Here is a 14,436-nt window from a genome sequence, read left to right as displayed (position 1 = left end):
CGATAGCCCGCTGTCAAAATTCTCATTATTAATACCCCGCCATAAACCTCGCCGGGCCGATACTGTTAACTCATCTCCGTAACTCGGTAACTCGCGATAAGCTCGATCGCCCGCACTACTGCCGCGGGGCGCTCTTCACACAACCACTTGAACCTTCGTCCGTCCTCGACAGCAAAACGACTCGTTTTATTTCACTTTTGTAGCCCGTTTGATAATTAATGGCTTTTCTTTGAAATGTTCCTCCGATGCAGTTAAGTGCTACGGCGAACTTTTTAGGGGTTTTGGTACAATCTCAGAAGTGTGAAGCTCTAAAATTATCATTTAGTTAGATAACTATTATATCATTTCTTATCGCTATCCTTTTTTTGTTAAATTTCACAAAAAATGAGAAAGCAGCTATTATTAAACCGCTTTTTTACTGGGATTATAACAGGATAGTGTACTGGTGTCATTGTTATAAATGTTCCATAGGAAACACATTCATTATGCGAAAACTAGACCAGAAAGTACTATTTCCGCAAGTCTTAGTAAAGGGTTCATTGGTTTTGTATTTTTTCAATATTTCTCCTTATTTTTATAGCCGCAAGTCAATGAAGTTGTCACGACGTCACACTTTGGTTGACATGTTGGCGGAACACCAAAATAGCTAATGCTTGTGTTATAATAGCTCGTGTAAACTCCCCGAGGATGTCGATGGATGAACAAAATGGCTTGTTGCACTCGTCGTAGGTGTCGGCTGAGCGGGCTCGCGTGCGGACGGACACGCGATGTCCGGCGCGCTATTTGCATAGGCCCGCACCACAAAAAACAATGTGCTCTTCCAAATAAACTCGTTCCCTTTTAAGCGCATTAAAATCGCATTCCTTATACGGCTGTGGATAAGGCACGTGCCGCGCAAACAGCGGCGTCCGGCGACCCCCGCACCCCGCGTCCCGCCCCCCACCGCCGCACCCAAAGTGTCACAAAAAGTTCAATGTTGTCAAACACTATCCTTGCGTTGTCCCGTGTCACTGATTTTTTCCTCTTCAAAAGAAATGTTCAAATTTATTTTCTTGACACTGTGTTATGGCATAAATCAATATCGATAGAGTCGTTTGCTAACTCACGACAAAAAAAAAATTGTTAATATTTAATTAGCGTTTGAAATTCGAAAGAAATGATGGTAAACTACACACTATGAGTTTACAAACAAAAAAATATGATCTTTGTATCTTAAACCTTACTTATATAGGAAGATTTGCAGTTCTTAAACGAGTCCCAGCTTAGCGAGTTCATCGGAGATAGAACTGTGTACCGCACCGACCTTGAAACTTGTGCACCGAACTCTCCGCCTTACACCTTCAAAAAGAACCTGCGCAGTAGAGAGAACATGATGTCAGTGATAGCTCTGCCTATTCTACATCTATTTCGGCAGACGGGCGTTTCGAGCCAGTCCACAAGTACTAAGGTTTCGAGTTTATTCAAATTCAAATTCATTTATTTCAAGTAGGCCTACTTTATAAGCACTTTTGAAACGTCGAGGTTGCAATTTTCACTAATAATATTTGTTCAGGAAGTATTTTCGTTACCCAAGCACACTTTTATATTGTTGTTGTATTCATATTGTCTGTCATTGATGCATTCATATTTCGCATACATTCGCTACGTCGTCCCGGAAGTCAATATTTGACGTGATCATTTTGTTCTCGGCACTCTTATATTATTGTTAGTCATCGCTTAGTTTTTTTTATAACAGATTGTCTGAATTGCCTTGGTTTCGTAAGGTTGCGAGTAATCGATATGTGTATAGGAACCTTGACAACTTGAATAAAATCCCTGAAGGGCTAAGTGCTGTGCGGTACCTCGAGGGCTCCCCGATGGCGCACCCAGAGTGCCGCGCGGCCGCGTCAGCGCTCCGGCCCGTGCTTATCGGTAGCGGAAAGCTGGGCGCCGTTAGGACCCAACTGACACCATTAGCCATTAGGACAAACTCGCCTAGTGACGTCATAGCAGCGCCTTTCCTATGATTAAGATTTTATTTAACTAGGATCGTTCGTGACCGCTTATGTTCTTGTTCCGTTTCCAATCGCTGCTGGGATCGCGTTCAAGTGTCCGTCATCGATGAAATGCCACAAATGTGTGGTTTGTATAATAGGTTTTATTTTTATTTTATAATAGGAAGAAATGAGCTGTTTTGAAAGATGCAAGATGGCTGTTGGCTGTGACGACTCTCTGATGCCATGACATGTTAGTTCAGTCGAGTTTTGGTTTCTTTGTAGTTGTGGGCTCAAGATTCGAATTTTTATGATAAGAGTTAAATGAATGAAGACTCGTAGTTTGTATATACATTAATGGATTTTAAACAATAACGTGACTCGTCGAAGTGTCCATCGCGCTTACGACTGCAAAGAGTCAGAGAATGAGGAGTCTGCAGCCGTCCCGCTCTGCCGCAGCGCATAGTAAGGAAGTGCGCAGCCCCGTTTGTTTACACTGCGTTATTGCGGACTGGCAGTAAAGTCAAGGTCTCAGCACTTTACGGTTTGGCCGACGGTGCGCTTGTGGTTCAATGCTCTGCGCACCTGCTATGTAAACATTTCAAAATATTGTGAGCTAGGTTCGCGACTTCGCTCGCGTCAAACTTCTGTTCAAATTTGTTCAGTGGTGTTGCGGAGGGGACACGGTTGGAGATGGTTTGCCTCGTCGTCAGTTTAGTCACATCGCGTGATCGTGTCTCGCATCGTTATCGAGTAGTGATGAGAGTGAAGCAACCGCGTTATCGGAGCGCGGACATCTGCTCGCGCACGCGCGGTCTCGGCACGCAGCGACGCCGCAGCGGAGTTGCGCCACGTGCAGATCAAGAGTTGTCTATATCTGTGCTAGGCGTATTTCAGTTAAAACACCATCTATTTATTAAGTCTCACTAAACTATATTTTTGGTATACCATCTAGATAGCATTTTTGATTCGGGATCACGATGTTAAATAATTGAGTCCGATCAAAAGTTGTTAAGCATTGCGAAGAAATTGGCAATACCAGCACTAAATTATAAATAAAAATAATAATGTCATGCTTCGGAGAGGAAGAAGTTATTGTGATGTCATAAAACTCCTTACTTTCCCTTGGAATATGAGAGAAGAGGAAGTAGAGAGAAGCTTGGATGCTGACACATACCATGTCCAAGAAACTCTAAATGTACGAGATGTGGGTGTGCAAACGTATGCTAAGAATACCTTGGAAAGATCGTATACGGAATAGCATTGTTCCAGAGGCACTCATAACCATTAAAAGAAAATAGCCCTAATTATTGCTAGCCTTCGTAAGGAGTCGGCACTCTAAGAAGAAGAAGAAAATTTCTTAGAGCTTGCAAATTGTAGCTACGTGAAAGGTGTAAACTCTGAATTCCTCTATGGTAAAAGAGGAAGCCTGCCAACCGAGGGCAATTTACAAATATTGCTATATGACACATATTAGTGATGCTACCCGGCAGCGTTGGCTTCGCGTGCTCGTTGAGGCACGACGCTCGCCACTTCGGGCTGGTACGAAACTCCAAATAGCTCAGAATCGCGGGCCCGACCGGGAATCGGTTCGCCTCGCAGGTCGTAGGCCATGTGCGCGCAACGCGACACCGCAGGCGCGGCTCTCACAGTTCAACACATTATGAGATCCGATTACATTGCTGTCGCTAATAGTGTACTAGTGGTAGGTACGTTTGCTTCGAATAAATATTATCAACGAAACGTTGACAAATAATAGTAGGATCGCACATACAACTTGCGAGGACCGCGTACAAATTAATCTAAGCTTTTTTTTAATTTCTGGATATGCAGCTTTTCAAAGTTCATTTACCTATTTCGAGTACCTAGGCTTTTAAAGGCACTTTTGAAACAACAAGTTTGTCTGTACGTGGCGACTCTACCACCGGTTCGGAAGGCAGATTCTACCGAACAGAAGCCGGCAAGAAATTCAGCTTACGCGTTTTTTTCCAAATTCAGCATTTTTACAATTATTACTAATGTCTTGCGAGAGACGATAGCGGATCGGTGTGCTGAAAGCAACCCAGTCATTAAGAAATTCATCAATTATTTAGAAACCTTGCTGTTGAATGTGTTTTATCATATTGCTTAAACTTAGTTTTTGGTTTTGGTAAACTTTAGAAGACTATATGTTTCATATCATATACCTGCTATACATATGGACAACTCTAAGTATGGGTTTACATATTTAGTAATCGTCCCTTGACATTTTTAGATTGCAAGGGTTCAAGGGCTAATTTGTAGAGTACCTAATACTGAAAAATATCAGGCTTTACCAATTGTACTTATCTAATTACTCACGTTATTACTGCGTGTAATCTATACATTTTTGATTCGCCCTAGCCAAAACTGTGATTGTTATTTTAAGCAACTGGTTGACGTAACTTTTCAGAGAGATATTAATGACCGGGCAATAAATTAAAAGACTCCCTCGTTATTCTGCTGTAAAACGTATTTTGAAGAACGGATTTTGATGAAAATAGGTATTAAGGGATATATTCGACAGCGTTTGTTAATTTTTCGCACAAACTTGCGCATTTCTAACAGGGTTGAGATGCATTAGGTAGGTACCTACTGGTTAATAGACCGGGAAGATCTAGTTTGGTTCTAAATACGTCGAATGCGCTATTAGTTTTGTCAATGGCCAAAGATTAAGTGGCTTTTGATTCATTCCTATGACGTAGTAATGAATCGCCTTGCGCCAGAGAGCTAGACACACGAGAGTGTGGCGCGTACGCTCGGCGGTCGCGCTCAGTGACGCGCGTTGTTGCCGCAGTGGAGACGGAGTTCTTCACGACGGGCCGCGAGTGCGTGAACTGCGGCGCCATCCACACGCCGCTGTGGCGCCGCGACGGCACGGGCCACTACCTGTGCAACGCGTGCGGCCTGTACAACAAGATGAACGGCATGAACCGGCCGCTCAAGCAGCCGCGGCGGCTGGTACGTCAGCGCCACGCCGCGCTCGCCGCGCCCGCGCCCGACGTACGCACTCGCACTCCCCGCGAGATCCGCGCCCGCGCGCCGCCCTCGCTGACCGACCTTATTGTTGCAGTGGCCGCGGAGAGGGCTCCGCCGGGCGCGGATTTCTACAAGGGCTTCCTGTATAACGGCGTCGCCGCACACGCTCTGTCCGCGCCCGCGCCCGCGCCCGCGCCCGCCGCCCACGCTGCCCACGCCGCGCACGGCAATCCCGACTACGCCAAACAGAAGAAAGGGGTACGTGCACCCCCGCGCCCCGCACCCCGCGCCCCGCGCCCGCGCCCCGCGCCCTCGGTGCCACTCTCGACTTAGCAAGCGTGAGGCTGGAGGATCGTGCAAGCTCTGTAGCGATGTAGCGCTGCAAGTCTCGAAAAACAAAGTCTTCGCATCGCTGCAGGATGATCGATTAACTGTAGCCGTTTCTAAAACGCCGTATAAGCGATTGGCGCCCGTTGCCGCCAGCGGCAGACTGCACGATGCTCCAACGGATCCGCGCCTGTTCAGTTGAGCGCGCATGCGACGCGACTCCTGTGCGATGCCGCCGTTTACGCTACCCTCGTCCTGTCCTAAATCTACCATTAAATTTATTCATCTCACTATAACTAACATCATGCATTCATATGCATATGCTTCTGCTAATCGAATACACACTAACTCTTCATCAATCTCACCTTCATTCCATCGATATCGCTTTTCTGTTAATAGATTCTTAACATCGACAGATGCGCCGATTGTTTTGTACGTTTCTTATATAATATATAGCCAACTTGATGGCACGTCTGTAGATGCATTTCTTTGTTTTAGATGCATTTTTATGAAAATAACTTAGTAAAATAGTCATTGAATCCCAATAATGCATTTTATGAGTAAATCTGACCCACCGGGATGTTAAGTTTCGATTCCTCATTCAATGAATTGAAGTTTCTAAACACTTCATGCACATAACCACGCTTGGCCCGTGGATCCTGCGCAATGTGGATTTTTACCGAGACCTCGGTCTCTCAGCATCCGCCGAATAAGAATCCGTCTCCTCTGCAAAGCTTCCCTACGAAATCTCAATTTAGTGGAGCTTTCTCTCTCTTATGTCTCGCGGATGTTGCATTCTCGCATGATCCACGGGCCCCGTTCACTAGTCGCAGCTTGCGCTAGCCCGCGCCCGCCGGCCCCGCGCTGACGTAGTGTCCCGCAGCAGATGGGCGCCAAGCGGCCGGGCGTGCTGTGCAGCAACTGCCAGACGGGCACCACGTCGCTGTGGCGCCGCAACGCGCAGGGCGAGAACGTGTGCAACGCGTGCGGCCTGTACTTCAAGCTGCACGGCATCAACCGCCCGCTCGCCATGAAGAAGGATTCCATCCAGGTCAGCGCAACCGCCTCCGGCCACCGAGTGCAAGCTCGCGTCTCACTGTCCGTGTGTCAGGAGCGGGTTGACATTAGCGACCTGATATTTATCGAAACTACACTGGAAACGAGCGGCCCGACAACGTGGCCTTAGGAATTTCCTACAAAAGTCCTATCGCCAGCAGACGACGACCATCGGCCGATACGATCATGATGATGAACCACACTTAAAAGCGCATCCTGTCCCAAATATTTTAAAGAATGAAAGACTCCTCTGTTTGGACAATTTCCGATGAAGTGGTACTAACATTTAATTTAACCATGAACTTTAATTTATTTCAGACGAGAAAGCGAAAACCCAAGGGCGCTACAAATCTGAAGAATAAAATAAATAACATTAAGAACGAATGTAAGTACTGCTGATCGTAAAATAGTCGTCACGACAGTTACTATTAATTTTGACCTAGATTGATTATTTCGTTCAAAAATAATTAGGAAATAAACTACAAATAGCATTTGGGGTTTTTTAGGATTTTGGACGACATCGTTCCAAGCTCAAAGTTCCCGGTCACCAGTCGAGATTCTTTCCTCCTGAGTGTACCTAACACCTATTAAGAGAAAACTTTATTTGTGTTTTATTGAAAACTTTTACTATTTAGTCTTTGTCTTTTACTGTTTAGCTGTGCCTTTGTGTGCGGATTTGCATGACTTTTACAATTTTTTAAATGGTTATACAATATTAAGCGGGGTACCCTAACAACAGACTTAATTTGTACGATCCAAATGTATCCTTTATTTTTTTTTGAAAAAGATTAAAATCCTGCCTCTGACTAGCTGTTTACTATAAATTTCCAATAACCCCTTACAAAAAGCAAAATACTATCGATCTCACAAAAGCATTAGATTTAGTTGCTCATGAAATTTCATATTTGAAGAGTCGACCGGATTGTAGTTATCGGTTATTTGTTAGCTATAACGTGGGTATATTTTCCATTCCAGTGGACTCCGTGAAGGCAAACGCGACGGTGGTGCACTCCCCGCTCTCTTTCGGCTACTACGTGCAGCAGCAGCACCAGCAGCAACAGCAGCAGCATCAGCAGCAACAACAGCAGCAACAGCAGCAGCAGCAGCAGCCGGTGGTGAAGCTGGAGGAGCCGCCGCCGGCGCACAGCCAGCCCTACTACGAGCAGTTCCGGCGCGCGGAGGCCGGCGAGCGCTTCGAGCGCGCCAGCGTGGTGTCGCTGGGCAGCTGAGCCCGCCCGGAGTCCGCTCGGCGCGCGGAGGACCAAAGAGTCGCTAGTGACCAATAGCGGCGCGGTATCGGCGGCGCATGCGCAGACCGACCCCGAGACTGGCGGCGTCCGCGAGTGGCGCCCGACCGCGTTACCAAATATTTTTATACCTACGTTTAATGCTATAAGACTGTGCCCCGGCATTCCACGTGTCGCATTCCTATATAGATATATTACTTTAGTACACCGTAGCTTGTAAGTTGTGCCGACGGAGTTTGTCCCGACGGCGCTGGCACAGTCCGGGCGCGGTACGTCGGATACCCGCCTGCGTGCTCATATTGTTATATTTTTAAACTCCATGACTTCGAAACGCATTCCACGAATTTATAGTTGTAAGACATTACGGTAGACATTTTCACATATGTTATTGGATAAATTAGCGATACGAAACTACCAGACGTTTTCGAACTGAAAACGGCCGTACGTGCGCTCAGTGCAGGTTCCGTAGATGAAACGTTACGTCGAAGTTGGTGCAATCGATTTGTGGACGTGACCGTTCAGTTTCGATCAATAATATACCAGATATGTGTCGGTCGTTGAGAAGTGGCCGTGAAAATTAGTTCACATCTACAAATTTGTAACTTACCTTTGATTCGGAAATAACTCTTATAAATTGGAAAAACAATAAAGATGGAACATTTCTTACACATTGTACCTACCACAGAAAATACATAGTTATGTGTTAACAAAACTGGACACTTCTTCCATTACATTCATAAGTGAGTGTTGCCTATCTAGTACTTTATTGGTCTTAGTAGCTAGAAGTAGTATTTGCGACTACTGAATGCTGAACATTCGCATGCATTTGGATGCTATGGCAGGCAAATCGCAATCGCAATACTGATTTTAATTTATAAATTCAATTTCATTTGTCAATTGTAAATTAAAATGCATTGTATGATAAAATTAAATTAAATAAGTTAAACGATACGATAGAGTCCAGCCGATATTTAATTTTAAAGTTTCCACTGGGAGCGCTGATGTAGAAATGTCGACGGACTTAAGTTAAGCTCAATTTTAGGCTGACATTACATTGCGATTGCGAGCGAGCGAACGAGTTTCATACTGACATAACCTGTGCTAGGGTTCAAGTACCAAGTGTGGCGACGTCATGTTAGTTTACTCGGGTCCAGTTAGTTAGTTTACCAGCACAGAGTTGTTACACCGTGAAGCCTCTCGTCAAGAAGTAGTTCTAAATGTTATATGTGAGCCGGCGGCGCTGAAACTTGATCGACCCATTCAACTAATGTTTCGCCAAAAGCTGGTGCTTGAAGCATTTCCAGCAACAATGTATATTTTTCAATATATTTGCTCATAAAATGACCTATTTTACCGCTGCCAATACTTTAATGCAGAACTGCAGACTACAAAGTAAAAATATTTCCCGCCGTCGGTAATATACCACTTATGTAGCACCCGGTGGGGAGAGCAAGTTTCGAGGGCTTTTACATGCAAATTTATTGAAAAACATCGAATTAAACATGTGTAGATCGTTGCACGCCCGTGGGCGGCGGTGTTAGCTTCCAGTGCAAGCACGCGATGTGGCGTCGTCCAGCAGCTCGTTGAACTGCGAGCGGCCGGAGAGACGCGCCTACACGACGGGTGCAATTGCAACCTATTGGTTCACGTGGAAAGATTTTAATCCTGCATCGGGCATCCTAGCGTGACCGCCACGAAATATATTCGCGGGATACTAGTTGAAATAAATTATGAAAGAAACAGTTTTCTCGATTCAAAGTCGACAAAATGCTTGGCATTATGTTTTCGTGGTGGTCATACTAAGCGAATGGTCATGCTTAACGACAAGCTAAGCCGAATTAAGGAGTTCTCGCGCGTGTTAGCGCAACAGAGTTGCATAATATACCAAGTAAAGTACAATCCTACTCGATAACAGTTGCGGTAACATCGCGAGAAAGTCTCTCGTTCAGACTGTTATCTTATCTGCTATCTAGATTTTATATATGCCATAACGTCGGCTGTCGAAATGTTTCGATGTAAGCGACAGAGTCGGCCCGACTAGAACCAAAACGAATACGTATAGTTTAACCCAAAACAAAAATTGCCCCGGTGTAATGACATGTAATGTAATGCCATCTACAGAACAATTTAAAAAAATCTTAGCCATGTCAAACATGATGAATATTCTTCTTTCCATTCCAAAGAAGCGCAAAGCATGTTTAACGGGGGGTAAGATAATAGTTCAAGTTCTGCGAATCTCACTTGCAAATAATGTTAAATTATTTTATAAAATATCATATATTACATAATATAATCTAAATAGGTACGTATTGTTTAATTAGCATCGGAATTATTTTTTGGTTTGTGCTGTGCCTACTTACGGAAAGGTCATAGCCGACCTAAATTGGAGTCAAAAGTTGGCTTGTCTGTAGGGACTTTTATGCAAAGATCTGATTAATCTCATACCTCTCTATTTAAGTGTTAAGCCGAATTAAGCTCATATGTACAATGTTATTGATCGAAAGTTAAGTTATTCTGTAAGGGTGGAAACATATTTTAGAAACGCGTCGCGTGCCGATGACTATGCCATATTTTTAACGTCGATTTATTGCTGTTACTTTCATGTATGTATGGAGTCATCGCTAGTCGCTGCCCTGATCACTTAGTCGAAGTTGTAGGAAACAATCCAACAGTTACATCTCTTCATGCCGTGTACTGTGACGGGCGGGCGGAGTGACCGGCGCACGTGTCGTGTGTGCGTGAAAGCAATAAACACTAAGCGAAGCGCGTCGAACGCTCTATGGCAGTATCGCGTCGCGTTTCACAAATTATGTTTCCGCTTTAAGTGATTGTATTCGGAGGCGGATAGAGAAATAAATATATTATTTTATAATGTTAAATAATAAATATTATAGTAGGCAATATCAAAAGATGATTTATAGAGTGAATATTATGTAAAGAAACCCGCGTCGTGTCGGGTTGATAGATGTTATTTATGTGCGGCTGCGGCTACTGCGGCTGCGGCTACTGCGGCTCGCAGCGCATCGCAGCGATGACAATGATATGTTTATGTAAATATAATATAAGAAATGAAAGTACACCTTTAATAAATCACCATATTATAATTACGCGAGTGGATTCATTTCAAGTTAAAGCCGGCATGCACCGCATGGGTGCGGCGAGCTTCCTCTGCGCTTCAAACCCCCTCGCCTGTGGAGCCCTGTGCCCAGCAGTGGGCAGACATTCATAGGCTATGGCCGTCTACGAATGTGCGAATTAGGCAAATCTTTTAATAAGGCCGTCGTTCGAGTGTGGCACCGATTCCGGAGTCCGCGTGCTGCGCCTTCGTCTTCAGGGCGAGGGACACCTGTCCGGCGATTACAAGCAAATCGACGTGAATCGCCCCGTTTCTATTTAAATATTGCTCTCTGTGTCTAAACGTGTTTCAAATCTCCGTGTCCTTTTTAATTTAATAAGAAGACTAACTGCAAGGTCGTCCATCCAGTGGAAAAAGCGGAACACTTCGAGAGGCCTTTAGCGGCTGCCGACTATGAACACAAGAAATCGCATAAATGACAAATGGCCACTTGAACTTTTTTTTCACACTAAAATGCCTATGAATAGCCAGTTTAAGTACGAACGACGGCCGGTGGCCGTACCCCTACACGTGCGCGCACGCGCTGTTATTCATAGATTTCTGTTACACGATGGCCTGTACTAGTTGTTTCAGAGTATAGGAGGCAATGTACTTTAAAAATTACAATAAAGTCGCTAACAGTTACTAATGTTTTGTTAAAATTCGACTGCTCTGTTTCACGTGTACAGCGAAATGGTGACGGGTACAGACATGACATTTCTGGTGTCCTGTAATTAAGATTTCTATGCGCACGGTATACTTACAAACTTGCACCATGCTCGTCGTTGTCCCCTAAATACAGTCTTACTTGATGGTGCAGTCTAAGATGGCAGCGGGTAACTTATTAGGGTTATGGAAGTTAAGTATATTTACAAACCTGCACTTTAATTGCTATCTAAACGAGCTAACACTTGAGCAGTAGGGTAACTAGCCGCGGCCGAAACCCGTACCGTCAGACCATAGATAATGTAGAAATTATAAATTAATATATTGTCCCTGTCAGGAATCGAACCCGGTAACTCACTCTTATATTTCGTCTGCACTGCGCCACTGTGTTCACTTCTGCCCCAGGGATGTCTAGTAATACATATGTTCTTTACCACTATGCTTGGAAGCAACGACTCAACGAGTAGGATTTTCCTTTGTGTACTTTTCGGATATATTTATGTACCTACACTAGGTTTGTATCAGACTATCAGATAAGCCACTACAATCATTTCTTGTTTTAAAACGAGAACCCTAAAAGAATGATACCGATCATTGGATAACTACGTATTTCAATTTACATTTTAGTCCTCGCCCTTCCCTGACCACCACGGGGAGACACGGGCAAGATCCGTAGTAGCGGTACCCTCAGGGGAACCGGGACGTAGACTAAGGTACCTACGTCAAGTATCAGTAAATGAGGGATATGAAGACAGCCATTGCAGGTGAATACCCAAATTCTTATTAGATTTGAATAGTAGGTATTGTACGTATCGCACACAATGCGACACTATCGGACGTTATCTCTCACGGCCTCTAATATGAGGTAGGTACCTAGTATAATCTTTACACAACTTTATTGGGAACCTCATAAATGGTTTATATTTATTTACAGCTATATAAATAACTGTTATTTTGGTGATTATGTACCTACCTGGCCGTTACTGAAATTGATGTAGGTACCTAAAAACAGGATTAAAGAGATTATATTAAAATAAGTACGCCTTTGAGAAAATTATGGAGAGCTCTCAGGCATGCAGATTTTCTCACGATGTTTTCTTTCACCGTTAGATATTTAATTGCTAAAAGGCACTTAACTTAGAATAGTAAGAGGTGTTCCGGGGATTTCCGGGGAAAGCCGAAGTCCTAACCAACTAGCACCGCATCTTGAATGCTGGTTGAGTGATAAGAAACCAGAAAAGTGGTATCCTCAAATATCTCCTTTACCGAGGAAGTGTATACGCTACATGTAATCTCACCGCGCTGTAGCCCACAGTGAGCCGACTGGAAGCGCCGCTGGGCTAGTTTCTTTTGAAATACTTACACGAAAATAGGAGCGTACCTAATGGTGTCGATATTTCGAAATTGTATCTTTTAGATAGCATTCTCTAGATTTGGATAAAGCGCTTTAGAGAAAAAAACGCCTTAAATGACGAATCTCTTAGCTAAAATTAAATATCACGCTTTGAGGCTTTTTGACGAGGCTTAACCCTATTTATTATTATTATTATTATTTTAGAAATTGACATGATTAATTGTAGCTTTAAGTCAATATATACAATAGATATCAAATACTATTGTTCAATTTTAATTTTCTTTTCCCGTTGATATCTTGGGGATGTCACTTAAAAAGTTCAAAGTTTGTATTAAGTGTAAGCTTATAGGAAAGTCCCATTGTAGTATAAAGGACTAAAATAATCGATAAATTAGCTAGGGTGTAAATTATAGCTCTAACCATGTTGCTCTACTCACAATTTAAAACGCCAATTTGAAATGGTGATAACAAAGAACAGCTAAGTTTGTTGTGGACTTTTTACTTTAGTTTTAAGTTTACGAATATGGTTACCGCCATTATCTCACTACCACGTACACATTTCTCACGTAATCTCACGCATCATAAGTGCAATCTATGGGCCTACTTGAATAAAGATATTTATGACTTTAACTTTGACTTTTTGAATGTGCTGTAAAATCATTATATTTTCATAAAAAAAACCGACATTTAAATAAATGCTTATGCAAAAAATATGATTTCATATAGGCCTACTTCATAAATACTTTTGAAACGTGAAGTCAGTCATTTGTCCTGATTCTATCTACGGTTTGAAAAGCAGCTTGAACGGTGGAGAAATCGGCAAGAAAAAAGTTGCGAGAGATCAAAGCGGCCTGCTTCAAGAAACCACTTCAACTTAAAAAAAGAAAGAAGATATTCATCATTCTATAGTAGCCTCGTATCGACGTGTTAGCTGCATACTAATGCATCGTTTAAGTTAAGCAAATGTAAAAAAGGTCAATATAAGGTAGCTTAGGTATCTGTCTATATAAAGCAACTATTATTATACTACAAGACGCCAGAGTCGAGCATTTACCCAAGTAAGAGGAGAAATGTTTGTGAAATGTTAATTGCGGTATCGGAAAGTTTGATAACTAATTGACTTGATACATAAAACATTGAGTTCCGCTGTACAAACAGCTACGGCGTCGTAGCCCCGTAGCGCTACGTGCTCAGAGCGCGTCACCGCCAGGAGGAGAAAGGAGATGCCGCGGACGTTTTCACGAGGCTGATTTTAATGGATGGGTTGTCTTTCGATTGGCTATTATTACAGGAATAACATTTGCGAAGTCGTATCTGGAAATACAGGTAAGGCAGCCTAAAATAAATAAACAATATAAATGACAACTAATCAAAAGTGTAAGTAGAAATCTCGATTGGTGCGACTTGTTACAGCAAGGCTATTATATTCTAAATAATGCCACCTCTATATCGAAGCTCACTTTAGTGAGAAAGATAACTTCGAAAGCGATCTCACATGACCTTGATATGATATTCTCTAAACATCTGGCACGCACTTGCGAAGTGAAGTGAGTTTCGAATTCAAATATCCTTCTTTTATAAACACACGTAGGCATTTCCTATTAATTCTATGATTGAGTGTTTTATTACTTTTTTATTCAGGCTTTAAAAATTTTATCTGAATTTTTGATGATTAAATACAACGGGAAGCCGAAGGCTGCG

General features: G+C 43.2%; 1 protein-coding gene across 8 annotated transcripts in view; it reads left to right on the top strand.

Moving 5' to 3' along the window:
- Window positions 1-10,707, top strand: part of LOC120637728 (transcription factor BCFI-like) — a 37,086-nt gene extending 26,379 nt beyond the window's left edge. The window contains exons 6-10 of one of the 8 annotated variants that reach the window (XR_005659451.1): window positions 4,789-4,952; window positions 5,065-5,228; window positions 6,181-6,348; window positions 6,672-6,738; window positions 7,329-7,403. Coding sequence is in view for 6 of the 8 variants with exons in the window: in XM_039909694.1 (XP_039765628.1) it covers window positions 4,789-4,994; window positions 6,181-6,348; window positions 6,672-6,738; window positions 7,329-7,582 (695 nt within the window). In the remaining 2 variants the exon portion in view is untranslated. Of the gene's footprint in view, window positions 1-4,788; window positions 4,995-5,064; window positions 5,229-6,180; window positions 6,349-6,671; window positions 6,739-7,328 lie in introns of all 8 variants that reach the window. The other 7 variants (XR_005659452.1, XM_039909695.1, XM_039909694.1 and 4 more) reach the window with 7 other exon arrangements.
- The last annotated feature ends 3,729 nt before the right edge of the window (window positions 10,708-14,436 follow it).

The sequence above is a fragment of the Pararge aegeria genome, chromosome 4 (assembly GCF_905163445.1).
Source record: "Pararge aegeria chromosome 4, ilParAegt1.1, whole genome shotgun sequence".
NCBI classification, from domain to species: domain Eukaryota; kingdom Metazoa; phylum Arthropoda; class Insecta; order Lepidoptera; family Nymphalidae; genus Pararge; species Pararge aegeria.
Note: the sequence above shows the minus strand (reverse complement) of the source record. Positions and strands in the feature narration are given on the sequence as shown.